General features: G+C 45.3%; 1 protein-coding gene across 4 annotated transcripts in view; it reads left to right on the top strand.

The window, feature by feature from the left end:
* The window catches only part of AGAP1 (ArfGAP with GTPase domain, ankyrin repeat and PH domain 1), a 680,051-nt gene that overhangs the window by 226,882 nt on the left and 436,615 nt on the right, over nt 1-16,554 (top strand). For all 4 annotated transcript variants that reach the window (XM_074968160.1, XM_074968159.1, XM_074968162.1 and 1 more), the window contains exon 2: nt 985-1,043. In XM_074968160.1, the coding sequence (XP_074824261.1) occupies nt 985-1,043 (59 nt within the window). The remainder of the gene's footprint in view (nt 1-984; nt 1,044-16,554) is intronic.

Raw genomic sequence — 16,554 nt, 5'->3', positions numbered from 1 at the left:
AACAGATCTCGAAGAACCACAGTTACGAAAGGTAGGTAACTGTTTTATGAGGGCTGAGTATAAAAAGAAGAGAGAAAATGCTTCCAAATCAATAGGTGATACCCAACTGTGTATTAAATAACTACATTTTTGTCTGAGGGCTGGTGAGGGGGAAATGTGCATAGAGTAATGAAACATTAAGATAGAGTGAATGCTCTGAGATTTCTCCCATTATTCATAAAAGTTGCTGGAGAAGTTTGCATGTAGTTCATGCTTAGCTTGCGGAGAACACGGATGGCGTTTGTAAAGCATTTTCACAAATTGCGTTTATTACGAAGTAAGTAATTTTTTATCGTGCAGTAATTTAGGGCACTACTACTTGGACTTCAGTGCCTGAGACTGATTTCTTCTCCAGTATGCTAAATAAACTTTATCGAGAGAAGAGAGATGATACCGAACACTTGCTTAAATGTAGAAGGAATTGGCACATTTGTTTCTCCATAACAGAACTAGAGGTTTATTTCTGCCACTTATAGGCAAGACTTTACGCAACTTCAGCTACGTGAATAACATAGCTGAAGTCGATGTACTTAGATCTACTCACTGCGGTGAGCCAACTGCTGCTGCTCCCCCGTCGACTCTGCCTGCGCCTTTCGCTCTGGTGGAGTACAGGAGTCGACGGGAGAGCGCTCGGGGATCGATTTATCACATCTAGACTAGACGCGATAAGTCGACACTCTCTGGATCGATTGCTGCCTGCCGATTCGTGGGTAGTATAGACATACCCTTAGTGTATACTGAGTTTAGGGTGTAGTGTTTGACATTTTCAAGTTGGCTGTGAAGAAAACCTGTATCTTTTACTGAGGTTTGAATGAGGCTTCTGGTTTTTCCTTTATTTTAAGGTGCTTTTTTGGCTGCTGCACCAGGAATAAAAAATATACAGCTTTACTAAACTAATAGTGTATCTTTCTAAATATATGTGTGGTTTTTTGTTTTTATTAACAGATGCTTTTGTAAATAGCCAGGAGTGGACACTAAGTCGATCTGTACCTGAACTGAAAGTGGTAAGTATTATTTTATATTTACATGTGTTTTCTTTACTTCTGCATTCCATTCTTTCTGCATTTACACAGAAATGGAACATTCGTAAGGTTATATTTTAAAGTCTGCCAGATTTTTCCTTTATAAAAACATTTAGAGGATTTTAAACCTTGAATATAAATCTTAATGGGACATAACGTAAAGACTCCTCTGTCTAAACTTTTAACCTACCACTGTTAACACCTAAGAATATTGCTGAGATTGGAGACAATGCTTCTCCCCCCCCCCCCCCAGCTTGGTTTCTTAGTGCAATTAACAGTGTTTTGTGTGTAGTAGTCATTTCCCAGTGTAACTTGTTTTGTTTTTTGGGGGTAGAGACCCCTTGCAGTAAAGGGGTGGGGGGGGGAGAAAAATGTTTGAAAATAAAAATATTTTAAAATGCGAAAGTGGGCAGGTGGACTAGGAGGCACATGTAGTACCTGAATAACTTTTTAGCACTGCTTGGAATTGATCACTTTTTAAGGGGAATGTGTCTATCAGATTCCTCCAGGGTCTCTGCATAGGACCAATCTTTTCAAGGTTCCTTCCCCACTCTGAACTCTAGGGTACAGATGTGGGACCTGCATGAAAACCTCCTAAGCTTATTTTTACTAGCTTAGGTTAAAACTTCCCCAAGGTACAAACTATTTTACCTTTTGCACTTGGACTTTCGCTGCCACCACCAAACATCTAACCGGTTTTATTTTATTAGGAAAGAGCCCATTTGGACACGTCTTTGCCCCCAAAATCCTCACCAAAACCTTGCACCCCCCTTCCTGGGGAAGGTTTGATAAAAATCCTCACCAATTTGTGTAGGTGACCACAGACCCAAACCCTTGGATCTTAAGAAGAATGAAAAAGCATTCAGTTTTTTAAAAAAAAATCCAAAATGAATTGTCTAGCTGAAATGCTGTTTTTTTTCTGTTTTTTGTCAGGACTCCATTTGATTTCCTAAAAGACTGGAGATTAGTGGGAGGCAAGATACCAAATGGTCTTAATGTTAGTTCCAGAAGAATGCGAATTAAAGCAGCTTTTTATAAATTGTTTATTTTTGGCATTACTTTAGCTGAGCTTGAAGAGAGTGTAGGTGGGAGATGCCATCGACGAAAGGAATATCTGGAGATAAAAATGCATGGCCCGGATGAGGGAATTTCACAGAGCTGCTGTTTTGAAAGCTAAGAACAACACTAGAGGCAGGAATTGGAGTGCCCCAAATGATAATGGGGTTGATAGAATAACTGAGAAGTTCCCTTTCACTGTAATGAGGCAGTTTTTGGGTTGAGGATGGAGAAAGAACTTCCTTCCAGCATTCAGATGGGGGCAGGAAGATTTCAGAGTTATCAGGCACCCAAGAGATACTGATACAAAGCAAAAACTGTGTGGAACCTGCTGGGGACAAACTGCTGAGAATCCCAGCACTAAGACACAGAACTAGACTTATTGCCTCTGAACGTCTGCAGCTTGGTGGTGGGAACTTTTTTGTGTGCGCACATTTGACTTTTATCGTGATTTCTGGTTAGTGGGTTGAGTTCTCTGGCTGTTAAGCGTGGTAATTTTTCAAGTCCAGAGCATAAAGCAGGGCCGGGCAAACTTTTTGGCCCGAGGGCCGCATCGGGTTTCTGAAATTGTATGGAGGGTTGGTTAGGGGAGGCCATGCCTCCCCAAACAGTCAGGCATGGTCCGGCCCCCGCCCCCTATCCGAAGCCCCCTGATTCTTGGCCCCTGGCGGTCCCCCCCGGGACTCCTGCCCCATCCAACCCCCCCCCCCCCCGTTCCCTGATGGACCCCCAGGGACCTCTGCCCCATCCAACCCCCCTGCTTTCTGTCCCCTGACCACCCACAGACCCTCTGCCCCTAACTGCCCCCTGCCACCCCATCCAACCCCCCCCTCCTTCCTGGCTGCCTCCCTGAGACCCCTGCCCCATCCAACCACCCTTTCTCCCTGCCCACCCCCGGAACTCCTGCCCCTAACTGCCCCCTGCCACCCCATCTAACTGCCCCCCGCTGCCCCATCCAACCCCTCCTCTCCTTCCTGACTGCCCCCCTGGGACCCCTTCCCCCTTCAACCCCCCTGTTCCCCGCCCTCCGACCGCCCCGACCCCTATCCGCACCCCCAGCCCCTGACCACTCCCTGAACTCCTCTGCCCTCTATCCAACACCCCCGGCCCCCTTACTGCGCTGCCTGGAGCACCGGTGGCTGGCGGCGCGGCTGCACCAGGACAGGCAGCCGTGCCATGCAGCCCAGAGCCCCAGGTCAGGCCGGGCTCTGCAGCTGTGCTGCCCCAGGAGCTCACAGCCCTCCTGCCCAGAGCATGGCATAAAGCAAGTTACAGTGCAAAAGATCTCGTTGTGGCCCAGAAGAATTGAATCCCCAGTAACTCTCCTGTGAACTCTCAGCTGTGTGTCTGTCTGTTCTAGGATATTTAAGTACAGTGGGACTAGAAACACAAGAGCAGCCTCCTCTGAGTTTCCTTTGCCTGTGGGGTTCTTATGACAAACCTCTCTTACTTTTTACCTCGTTGAATTGGTCATAGACTTCTCGTGTCTGCATTATGCTGTTACACCATACATAGTATGTCAGTCGAACCTAGTGTAGCAAACATGTAGTTAACGGTAGGCATTGGCTATTCCCCAACAGTTCAACACCTTGGGACTAACCAGTTCAAAAAGCTGGGCATGCTGCATATGCTTGCTGCTTTCAGGCATTGCTGGAGGGGTGGAGGTAAGTAAGGGGCCTTTGTTTGTTTAGTCACAGAGGCTTTGGCTTCATTGCCCTGAAAAAGGCTTTTGCTTCATTTCCCTGTTACTGTGGGATAACTAATGCACATTAGGATTTTACAGAAGTATAGCTAGTGGAGACCAGGCACATTGTAGTTTTACCTGCCAGGTAAAAAGTCATGGTCAATGCCCTACCCTCATTTGTGGCTGACCTCATTTATTTACTTCACAATAAAAACTCCAGTGCCTGGTCTGGACTAGGGTTTTGCAGCGGGACAGCTGATGTGTGTGTGTTGTCCCTCAGTGAAAACAAAGCCGAAAACAGGATCTCCTGCTGTTTGTGCAGGGTTCCACTGCATGTCTCCGTCTCTTTTCTCTGTCTTCTCCCCATCCCATTTTTTGCTCGCTTGGGGGCTGTGTGTGCATATGAGGTGGATCGTCTGAATTTCTCTTTTGCCTTCACTGGTTTGAGGATATGAAGACGTTCCCTTGCCACCTCACATTTTTCTTGTGCAACCCGATCAGAGTCTGTCTCTCTCCTGCTGCCTTTTAAAATAGAATCTGCATGACAAAGCTGATATGATTCTGTAAGTTTGTGCAAGGATTTATTCCTGGTCTACATTACAGAGTTAATTTGATGCAGGGCAGCTTACATCAACGTAGCTATGTGTGCGTATACACTTACATTTCGCTCCCACCGACGTAACTGCCCTGTTATGCCAACATAATAAAATCACCTCCCCCATTGGTGTAGAGTCACGGTCGATGTAGTTAGGTTGATACAGTGTCAGCGTAGACATTGTGTTACTTACATCAGCAGTTAATGGCCTCCAGGAGGTATCCCACAAAGCCCAGCAGCCAGCTGACCAGAAAACTCTCTCTCGTCTTTAAAGCCCTGTGAATTTTTGAAATTCCATTTCCTGGTTCCCTGGCTTGGAGAGCACACCTAGCAACTGCCTAGCTGACCACACTGGCTACATGCTGCAGATGCTCCCCTGCCTGGAGAAAACAGGAGATGCTGGATTTCCTGGGTCTGTGGGGAGAAGAGGCTTTGCAGGTACATCTCAGATCCAGCCATAGAAACATCAACATCTACGAGCAGATCACTCTGGGCATGGAGGAGAAGGGCTACAAGAGGGATGAAAAGCAGAGCTGTGTGAAAGCCAAGGAGCTGCAACGGGTGTACCAGAAGACAAGGGAAGCTAACAATTGCTCTGTAAAAGCAGCAAGTTTGTGACTATGCACCAAAAAGCTGCATACCATCCTTAGATGAGACTCCACCACCACCCCCAAGAGCCCTGTGGATACTTCGGAGGAGCCAGAGTCAGAGGCCTCTGCTATGAACAGTGAAGAGGAGGTGTTGGATGAGGAATTGGAGGAAGAGTAGCATGGGGGGGACAGGTGATGGGGCGGGGGGGGGGGGGGGAGCTGCTCAGCAAGCCAGGACATGTTTTTGACTCCAGCGCAGTCCAGTACAGGCAATCCTGATGCAGGGGAAGGCACCTCTGGTAAGTATGCTGTTTGCTTTGAAATTACAGGGATGGAACCCACAAAATAGCAGTACACATCTGTTGATTTACTCTTATTCTACAAGAGGTAGTGAAACAACTAATAGAGGAAGAGTTATTGTCTGCTTCTCATCCCCCTCAACTGTTAGGCAGAGGGGGCCCCATGGACTACACTATTTATGTGCACCAGGATGTCCCATGAATCTTCATAGATATCTTGATGAAACTTTCCTGGAGTTCGTCTGCAAACCTCTGCTGTAGGTTTCTGGGGAAGGCTGCCTTATTCCTTCTTCCATGGTAGGACACTTTCTCATGCCCCTCAGCGATTACTTGAGCGAGAACCATTGCAGCATAGGGTCCCAGCTAGCAGTCAGCCTCCATTACCCTCAGGGGTGAGAGGTCAGCCAAAATCACCACCGCCTGTGGAAAGTGGTGCCAATATTCAGTTCAGTTGCCCTATACACACATACTCATGCCTGTGAGCTATCCCCTCTCATTTCCCCAGTTTGCCCCCCACCCCAGGGCTGTGCTCACCATGGCTCATGCTGTATAAATCCCAATGAGAAGTGAGAATGTGCTTAAAACTTGTGTGGATCAAAGGGAGTGAGTTCAGCCTCCTAAGTTTTGGCTTATCTCATAAATGCAGTGACAATGGTACTTCTGTGTATTGTATCTTCAGCAGCTGCAAATGTGGCCATGAGGGTTTCTCCATCCACACCAGTGGAACGGAAGAGCCAGATAAAGAGAAGAAGGAAAAGGACTTGGGATGACATGTTCCAAGAGATCCTGCAAGCTGCTGCTGCCTCTGATAAAAGGACTTGGAGGATCACCATTGCAGACAGCATGGAGAGGAGAAAGGTGCAGGAAAAGGAGAGGGATGTGCAGCTGGAGATGCTTGCACTTCTCAGGCAGCAGACAGACATGCTGCAGACTCTGGTGGATCTGCAGGTTCAACAATCCTGTGCTTGCCTCTTTCTGCAGCCCATAGAGAACTGTATATCGGGAACTCTCTGTGCCCCGTGCCCCTCAATATTCTATGTGGCATCAGATTTCTGCACTGTCCTTACCATTCCATCCTGGGAACATTAAAGACATTCACAGCTGCACATATGCTGACCTGAGAAAGACATAGTTGGTTTATGTGAATTTGAAATGGAAATGACTGTTCTTTCCCCATCATAAGTTTTTTCCTTAAGTTATGAAGTTTAATAAAGTTTAAAATGTTTTTTCTGTTTGCATCATTGTGGAATAAATGTGTTTTTTGGAAACACAATTCATGTTTATTAGTTCATAACATATGCTAGGTGGTGCTGACATCATTCACAGACTATATTAATAGGTGCAGTGGCAATGTTATATTATTTCACACACAGCACTCACCAAATGGTTCATACAGGGCTGCAAAAGAGCAAGGACAGGTAGAGCAAACTACAGCAACGCACTCTACTTTGGCTCACTATTAAAATGGTCTTTCAAAGCCTCCCTAAGCCGTATAGCTCCATGTTGAGCTCTTATAGCCCTGGTATCTGGGTGCTCAAAATCAGCAGACAGCTGCTCCATCTCCACTTCCCTTTGCTTCACCGATACTATGCAGGACACAGCAGGCAGCTATAACCATTGGAATATTTTTTTCCCTGAGGTCCAATCTCATGAGTAGACCATGCCAGCAACCCTTCAAACGCCCAAAGGCACATTCAGCTGTATTCTGCACCTGCTCAGCCTGTAGTTGAAGCACTCCTTGGTGCTGTCAGGGTGCTGGTATATGGCTTCATGAGCCATGGGAGGAAGGGGTAGGCTGAGTCTCCCAGGATCACTAGTGGTAAGCTGCTGGTTGTGAAAGTAAGTCCCTGCTTTCAGCTCTCTGAAGAATCCTGCATGTGTTGTGCACCTTGGCCAGCCCACACTGAGGTTGGTGAAGCATCCCCAGTGATCCACAAGCTCTTGTATTACCATGGGAAAGTAGCACTTTCTGTTGGTGTACTCGAAGGCAAGGTGGTCTGGTGCCAAAATGGGGATATGCGTGCCATCTATCACCCCACCGCAGTTTGGGAAGCCCATTGCTGCAAAACCACCCACTATGTCCTGCACATTGGCCAGATTCACAGTTCTTCCTAGCAGGAGGCAATTAGAGTCTGGCAAGTGTGCAGGGCCTTTGTTTTGGATTTCCTAACTCCAGATTGATTACTGACTGATTGGTAGCAATCTGGCATCGTAAGTTTCCACAATGCAATCGCCACTTGCTTTTCCACTGTCAGTGCAGATCTCATTTTGGTGTTGCTATGCTGGAGGGAGCTCTGCACACAGATCCAGAAATGTGGCCTTGAGCATCTAAAAGTTCTGCAGTCAGTGCTTGTCATCCCAAACCTGCATGACCATCCTTGTTTCTTGGGCCCAGAACTGGCGCTCCACTGTCTGAAGCTGCTCCATGAATGCCGCCAACAACCTTTGAATTGTTTCTTTCCATGTCCCACAGCAGTCTAGCTTTCAAGGAATAATCATATTCCCTGCAGCTCCTCTTGCGGCTCTGCACATATGTCCTGTGCTCAGGCTTATCACAATAGTGCAGAGCTATGCAGGATCCATGCTTCTGTCACAGATGGCGGACAGGGAGTTGGGACACACAGGTTTGTGTGGGTGATTTTGAAAGGAGGCATGAAACATTTTGGGATAGAAAACACTGCATCATGGGAAGTTGAACCCATGCTCCATGGGATCCCTGTGAGACTTGTTTCTGCCCCATGAGGCATGGCAAAACCTTCCCAAAACACCCTATACGGCGGCAAGTAGCACAGTGGGATAGCTACCCATGGTACACTGTTCTCTGCGTCTATACAAGCGCTCCTAGTAAGGACGCACACCACCGACACAAAGAGCACAGTGTCGACACACACAAACTATGTAATAATTGTGCTGGCTGAATTCCCATGTAACTTAAGTTGACGTAATTCTGTAGTATAGATATGGCCATACATGATGATGCTGAGATGAGGTGAGAAAAGAAAAGACCAGCCCCAGCTGATAATGCATACTGCAGGTTTCCAGCAGGAGCAGAGATGAAAACTAAGAAGATTATGCTAAGATTTACTCTTTTTTGCTCAGCTTTTCCCATCAGGAGAGCACAAAATGAAACGTACAAAATTATATTAGTTTAACTTGAGAACACCTCACTCACTAAGTAAACTTTCTTGTACTGAGTGGGAGTCTCCCCTGCCCCCAGCCTTGGTTAAAGTGGAGATTATCCCAGCAAGCAAGAGACCGCAATGGTAGATTTGCATGTGCCAAATCCACCTATCCATCAGAGCAGCATCACAGCTGACAATGTGTTAATGACATGTCAGTTAAGTTTGTTTTTATTTCAGAAGTGTACATGCTACAGGGAGGGTGAAACACATGGTGATACCTAGAACACAATGATATTGAATGAAGTGCTAGTGTGACCACAACAGATTGACTTTCACTAACACTTAAATAGCCTATTGAATTTTGAAATAAAGGGAAGTTAGTTGTGTACTCTGTTAGTACTAGCAGTGTTCTGTTGTACAATTGTACTGGTTTGACAGACAAATCATTTGCTTAAACCATGGTTAGTGACACATATGATACATCTCCTCTTTACCTTCCTTGTCTCCTTGCTGTCTGTCCGCTTTACATACCACACTTTTTGGAAGGCTTGCGTTGCCAAGTGATCACATCTTGGTTGAGTATGAGAGTCCATTTCACCATGATTCCTATCCTTCTGTTTCCATAATACTGGGGACAGGGACTTGCAAGTAGAGGAGACAAACTTTTGACGTGTAGCTGCTGCAGAGAATGAAATTCAGGTTGTCAGGCAGCACAAGTCTTATGATGACCTTCTGCTGGTTTTGTTTTTGTGCGACCCCTGCTAAAAGCAAAACTCAGTTTTACCATTTAATAAAAACAGAAATGTGATTATAGTACTGAAACATTATTCAAACGAGCAGCACCAGCTGTGCCTATGGCACTTGCGCTTCAGCAGGAAGGATGGCCAACTAGTTCCACCTCGTGTATATTCATTCTTACCCATAAATCTCCCCTCATGAAGGAACTTGTGTAGTGAGTCATCACCCTATAACAGGTCATGTTCCCAGACTAATGATCAACTACGTAATATGCCTGAGGAAGTGAAGGGCCATGTTAACTGCTAAACCTGCCTCTCTTGTGCCACAGCACTATCATTATGTTCACTGACACTTAGATTAATTTTGGGTTGTGCGCTTCTGCTTGTGGCTCTTTTGTTTAGGGATTTATGGAAATATGAAAAGCATATAACATTTGCTCCTGTCACAAGCTAGCATATTAACAGCCTCAGTTAAATGGAGCAGTTAGGATGCAGACAGGAGAAGATGTTTACTGTAGTAAATATCATATGCTTTGGGGTTTGATACTTTAGTTGCTGAATACTTCATGCAAGGTGCTCAGTGCCTACAACTCCCATCAGTTACTGGGGGTTTGCTCATTTAGCTTAATTGGGCTCTGTGCTTATAGAGTTCTAGGTTGTCCTCTCCTGATCTCATTATTTCTCTTTACACACTACTCAGAAATACTGGGAGTTGCGAGTTAAACATCAGGAGGGTGGGTTAATGTGCAGTGGAGCAGAATATTTCATCATGTGGTATTTTCCCATTTCAGTGGTGTTTTCTCTGCAGTGCCAATCAATGAAGTTAGCGTTACACAATCTACTATAGTTGTGTTATGTACTAATGAAGAAAATGAAGCACAGGGAAGTAAAGTGACTTCTCAGAGGTCACATTAGCAGTGTTGTTGAAAGAGAATGCAAATCTTTTGATTCCTAGTCTGAGGTTTTAATTACAGAAGTATCAACCATCAGGCTAGTATACAAAAATGCCTTCTAGGGCAGCGTTTCTCAAATGCGGCCACCAGGGGCTCTTCTTGTGGCCACAGCCTCCTGGGCAGTGATTGGCCTGGGAGGGTGGCAAAGAAGTGGGCCCTCTTCTAGCTGCCAGCTGGGGTTGGGCCCTGTACCTCTCTGGAGCTACAAATGCCGGAGGAGCAGGCAGATGATGTGAGTTCTCCACATTCCCAGGGGCAGTGGGGCTTGGGCTTCCAGCTTCTGCCTTGCAGTGGCAGGCAGCAGGCTCTGGCTGTGGGGCTCCATCCCTGGGCTGTAGGGCTTCAAGCTCTAGCTGCAGGCTCACCAACCTCCCATTGTCCCTGGACCCCCACCACTTCCCTCAGCCCTCCATCGCCCCTGACCCCCGCTGCGTCCCTACCCACCTCTCTATCCAGGGCTTAATTTGTCACCCGGCTTGTGCCAGAGCTGAGTAAGTCTGCTGTGAAAAGCGATATTTGTATGTATGTTAATATCGCTTTTCACTGCCTCCCAGCTAGATAGTAAGTCTGCTTTTTAAAGTGATATTAACAAACATACAAATATCAGTTTTCACAGCAGTAGACTTACTGGCTAGCAAGTCTAAAAAAAGAATCAAAAAAGCAAAAGAAACAACAAAAAAGACAAGATCCTGCAGAGCATTTTATTTTGTTTCTATTCTGTCCAGTAAAGAATACAGACAATTGTACATTATTTTTATTATTGAATCAGCAAAAAACCCTACTTACATAAATTACAAAGATTTGGACATGTAGATGTGAATATTTGTTTTTCCTAAAGTTAAATATTTTAGAAAAATTGTGAGAGTGGCCACCAGCAAGAGTTGGTGGCCACACTCCTAAGACCACCAAAAAATTTCTTGTGAGAACCCGTTCAAGGGGAGCAATCTCTATTTGCTGCCGAGAAAACGGATTACTTAACCCATGTGGTCAGGACTTGTAGTGGAGAGGAGGAGAAGGAGGTGGTTGGTGCTCTGCGAAATTCTGTTTGTAAACCAAGCTCCATTTATTTGAGCTAGTCAAATGAGACGCTACTAGCTAAAAAGTGTGCATATGTAGTTTGCTGAGCACTGCTGAACTCAGGCTGGTGCTTCCATCATTGAGGTTCAGATATATCCCTGGGCAGGGCTGGATTAAGGCACAGGCACAGTTGGCATGTACTTAGGTCCTGGCTCCCAAAGTCAGGTAATGTCAGAATCTCAGCTTTTATTTTATCTTTTCAGTTCCTGGAGGAGCTATGGTAATCTTCCCCCCGGAGTAGAACACAATCATAGATAAACCATTCGTAAATTTAATACAGCGGTCCCCAAAGATACTGCACGGGGTTGCAATGTCTGTCACAGTAGCCTCAAAAGTGAGAGGTTACTGTTTTGGCATGGCCCAATAAAATTTGAGCCCTGCTTGTCGCTAATTACCACAGATAACATTCTAGCTTTCTTTTTATCAAGTTCTTTAATGGTGGGATTTTTTTTTCCCCAGTAAAATTTACCTGTGTATTTGTGACACATCAGCTTGTAAATGTAAAAGCATTATTTTACTGCTTGCTTTCTGAAAAGGGAATTTCCTAGGGTTATGATTAAAGTCGTGGGCACTGTTGTATAGTTGTGTGAGTCTTTGACTTGCGTTATCAATTTTTTTCTCCTTCGTATCTGTGGAAATGGTTTTATTTTGTAACTTTTCTTGTGGCCCCCTCCCAGGTCTCTGTGCTGTGCAAAAATTGAAAAGAATAAATAGATCTTGTGGGACCACGAACCCAAACTATAGGGTTGTATTCGTAAACAATGATGTGATTCTGTTAAGTGAGAGTCTATTGGATTTTTATTTTTAAAATATTTTTGGGACAAATTCTTCACTGTGCACAGTTGCTGGCTAGTTTTTGTTTCAGATTTTCAGACCTATACCTACTTCTGGTAATTTAACACACACATTGTGATTATTCATCTGTTTTCTTTGCAACTGATATTACACTCCTGAGAAGTTATTAAAATAGTGCTGAGATATCCACTCTGGTCCAGCTGGTTTTAGTATCTGTGTATGGAAGAAAAATCATTTTCTTAGGTCACTGTAGGTGTAGCCTCTGCATTTATTTATTGAGAAATCTTGCAGAATTTTGAAATATTGTGCATAGAATTTTTAATTTTTTGGTGCAGAATGTCCTCAGGAGTAGTTAACACATTTGACTTGTCAGGTGCATTACTTACACTCATAATGCCTTTTTTTTAGCCAGTGGATTGAAATATTGGAACCATGAAGGCTTGTATGATAAATGCATATGGGCACTCTGTTACGTTGTAAGATTTGGAGACTCTTGTACGTTAACGGTGTATATATAGCAATGAATAACATTTGTGAAGTGTAATGCTTTTGATCCACAATCCTCAGGACTTGAAACTAATACATAAAAAGGAGACAAATAGTGGGGAAAATACCACAATTATTGAATGAACTGTTGGAAACTAATTACATTTCCTCACTGGGACCCTTCCAAAAGATAATGTTCTCACAACCAGAACATTCTGTGTGCTTTTCTTGGTCAACTGTGTGCATCAAATGGCAATGGAGTTGATACATGTTTTAAAAGAAATAAACTTCAATTTGTTGCAGACATCATTAAAGTGACCTCTTACTCTAGACATTTCAGTCCTTCCTACCTAGTCCCGCCCTGCTGTTTCGTTGCCCTCTTCTTCACCAATTTGTAGCATAATTTCTCAGTTAGGTTGTGAGCTTTTCAGGGCATGAACCTTATCTTTTGTGCATACTGTGAGGCACTCAGCAGAGATTTTCAAGTGGTGTAAAATAATAAGGGAAATCCTGAAAAGGCCACGGATACATCCCATGGAAAACTGATGTGTAGACTAAGGCTATGTCTACAGTACCATGGTAAGTCGACTTAAGTTACGCAACTCCAGCTATGTGAATAACGTATGTGGAGTTGACATATTTTAGGTCGACTTACTGCGGTGTCTGCACCGCGCTGGGTCGATGCGAGACACTCTCCCATCGACTTACCTTACTCTTCTCATTCCGGGTGGAGTACCAGTGCCGACAGGAGAGCGCTCTGCTGTCGATTTAACAGGTCTTCACTAGACCCGCTGAATCGACCCCCGGTGCATCGATTGCCGGAGCGTCGATCTGTCGGTAGTGTAAACATAGCCTGAGAAATGACAAAATGTCTTTTCAAATACCTGGAGTCTTTGGGTAGATAAAAACAAACAAACCAAAAATAACTAGCCACGATAAAAATAGACTTCCTTTCTTTGTACCTCTGTTGTGTCATTCTGGAATCTGAGTTCATTCTTTTTTGATTGTTGCAGGTAGTTCCACCTCTAACAGACTTCTAGGTTTTTGACAGCCAGCATATAGCCTATGGTAGAATCAGCATGCACTTGCTCATGTTGTCAGCTACAGCGTACTTGCTGTGAGAGAGCAGATCCTGCCACTGTGGTGGTAGAAGTGAGATCATAGCAGTTCATTGGGGGGCCGCAATGACTATTAGTGGACCTGAGCCATTGTATGGCAGGCCTGTTCTGTTCTGTTTGCCTCGTGGGACTTTCACCCTCTTCCTTGTGGGGTAGGATGGGAGTAGACGTGACACTAAAGCTCAGTGCCCTCCCCCAACCACCCCAATTTCACCAGGAAGATATCTTCCTTCCCTCTGATTCTTGGGATCCTGGGGAAATTCTGGGCACAAGGAGGTTCTCATTCACTTCAGAATGGTCCTGCTAGTCGTGCTGTTCAAACAGATGACCCTCTTGTCCAGAGGTCCTCTTCTCCTTCCTTTCTTACCCAAGGTCTCTTATTCAAGGCCCAGTGTATTGCCAAAATCCCCCCCCTCCCTGAAAAAAAAAAAGAGAGAACAATAAAAAAACCAATTTCCATAAAAGGTCTGGCTCAAAAGAGAGAGCTCCTGGCTAAACAGCACTTGTCAGACCAGGTAGTCTCCACTTACAGAAATCCAGGGTGGCTATAAAGAGAAGCCCCTTCCTTTTCCCTCAAGTCCACCTTGGGCAAGCACTAAGGGGTTCCTGTTGTGGATTGCTGGAAGTGTTTTCCTGGAAGGCTTGAAAGGGGCTGCTTCTGTTGTGTCTCAGGGATGGGCATTCATCTTGAAGGGAGCCAATTAGAGAGTTTTCCATGAGCTTCTGTCATGTGATCGCCAGGTTCTTGAGTGGTCTAGAATCTCTTTGCTGGACCTCTCCTCCTTATGCTGGTGTGGAGTATAACTCTCGTTCTGCATAAATTTTGTTTTCCCTGTTTCAGGCTCCTATGGCTTTGGTTTCTCTCCTGCTTTTCAGTCAAGACACTTTTGGTGGTCAAGTCCTGAGCTAGGAGGTTGAGAATATATATTGAAGGTACCTTTCCTGACAATACACAATAAAACAAAATTCTCCCTGGGTGGCTGTTGATTTTTTTTTTTTTTTAAATTTATGGCTGTCAAGCCATTCATTTCTGTGCCTCCTGTCCTCTTCTTAGATGACCCTGTGGCACTACAAACCAGTAAATATTCTGTTTGTGTAGAATTGCATTTTTTTGCAAATTGAACAGTTTTTGGCTGTTGAAGGTGCAGAAATTTGGAAAAAGTTCCCCGTTCATAACACAGTTACTGTGTAGCTAGTGGCTTTAAGGCAATGTGCATAACAAAGGGTGTCCTTGCCCTCTGAGTCTGTTCCCTTAGATTTTGTTTGCAGTGCACATTTAAACTGGTTGGTTGGCAGCTGGGTTTGACTAACCAGTTTAGTCTAGCCAGCATCTGAGCACCCCACTGCAAAGTCATACCCATGTGACCTAGGGTTGCCAACCCTTCAGGATTGGCCTGGAGTCCCCAGGAATTAAAGATTAACCTTTCATTAAAGACTGTCATGTAATGACATCTCCAGGAATACATCCAACCAAAATTGGCAACCCTACATGGTAAGGAACAACTTTATTGGAGTAGACAAAGCTGTGGTGGGAATATGTAGCACATGACAGAGGAAGCAACTTCATTCAGTTCACAAGTTCTAAATGGCATGGAATTACCATGGATTGAAATGAGAGTTTATGGTATTAGTTGCCACACTTCTCACCTGATGCATCTAATTACCCCCCAAACCCCAGTTTTGAAGTTTAAGGGTATGTCTACACTACGAAATTAGGTCGAATTTATAGAAGTCGTTTTTTTAGAAATCTGTTTTATATATTCGAGTGTGTGTGACCCCACAGAAAATGCTCTAAGTGCATTAAGTGCATTAACTCAGCAGAGTGCTTCCACACTACCGAGGCTAGAGTCGACTTCCGGAGCGTTGCACTGTGGGTAGCTGTCCCACAGTTCCCGCAGTCTCCGCTGCCCATTGGAATTCTGGGTTGAGATCCCAATGCCTGATGGGGCTAAAACATTGTCGTGGGTGGTTCTGGGTACATATTGTCAGGCTCCCGTTCCCTCCCTCCCTCCGTGAAAGCAAGTGCAGACAATCATTTCGCGCCTTTTTTCCTGAGTTACCTGTGCAGACGCCATACCACGGCAAGCATGGAGCCCGCTCAGCTCACTGTCACCGTATGTTTCCTGGGTGCTGGCAGACGCGGTACTGCATTGCTACGCAGTAGCAGCAACCCATTGCCTTGTGGCAGCAGACTGTGCAATAGGACTGGTAGCCGTCATCATCATGTCCGAGGTGCTCCTGGTCGCCTGTGTGAGGTTGATCAGGAGCGCCTGGGCAGACATGGGCACAGGGACTAAATTTGGAGTGACTTGATCAAGTCATTCTCTTTAGTCCTGCAGTCAGTCCTATTGAACCATCTTATGGTGAGCAGGCAGGCGATATGGATTGCTAGCAGTCCTATTGCATCATCTTCTGCCGGGCAGGCAAGAGATGAGGATGGCTAGCAGTCGTATTGTACCATCTTCTGCTGAGCAGCCCTGAGATGTGGATGGCATGCAGTCCTTCTGCACCGTCTGCTGCCAGCCAAAAGATAGATGGAGTGTATCAAAACAAGAAATAGACCAGATTTGTTTTGTACTCATTTGCTTCCCCCCCACCCCCGTCTAGGGGACTCATTCCTCTAGGTCACACTGCAGTCACTCTCAGAGAAGTTGCAGTCAGGTAAATCTAGCCATGTATCAATCAGAGGCCAGACTAACCTCCTTGTTCCAATAAGAACAATAACTTAGGTGCACCATTTCTTATTGGAACCCTCCGTGAAGTCCTGCCTGAAATACTCCTTGATGTAAAGCCACCCTCTTTGTTGATTTTAGCTCCCTGAAGCCAACCCTGTAAGCCGTGTCGTCAGTCGCCCCTCCCTCCGTCAGAGCAACGGCAGACAATCGTTCCGCGCCTTTTTTTCTGTGCGGACGCCATACCAAGGCAAGCATGGAGGCCGCTCAGCTCACTTTGGCAATTAGGAGCACATTAAACACCACACG

The sequence above is a fragment of the Natator depressus genome, chromosome 11, assembly GCF_965152275.1.
Source record: "Natator depressus isolate rNatDep1 chromosome 11, rNatDep2.hap1, whole genome shotgun sequence".
NCBI classification, from domain to species: Eukaryota; Metazoa; Chordata; order Testudines; family Cheloniidae; genus Natator; species Natator depressus.
This window is presented reverse-complemented; position numbering and strand designations above follow the sequence as displayed.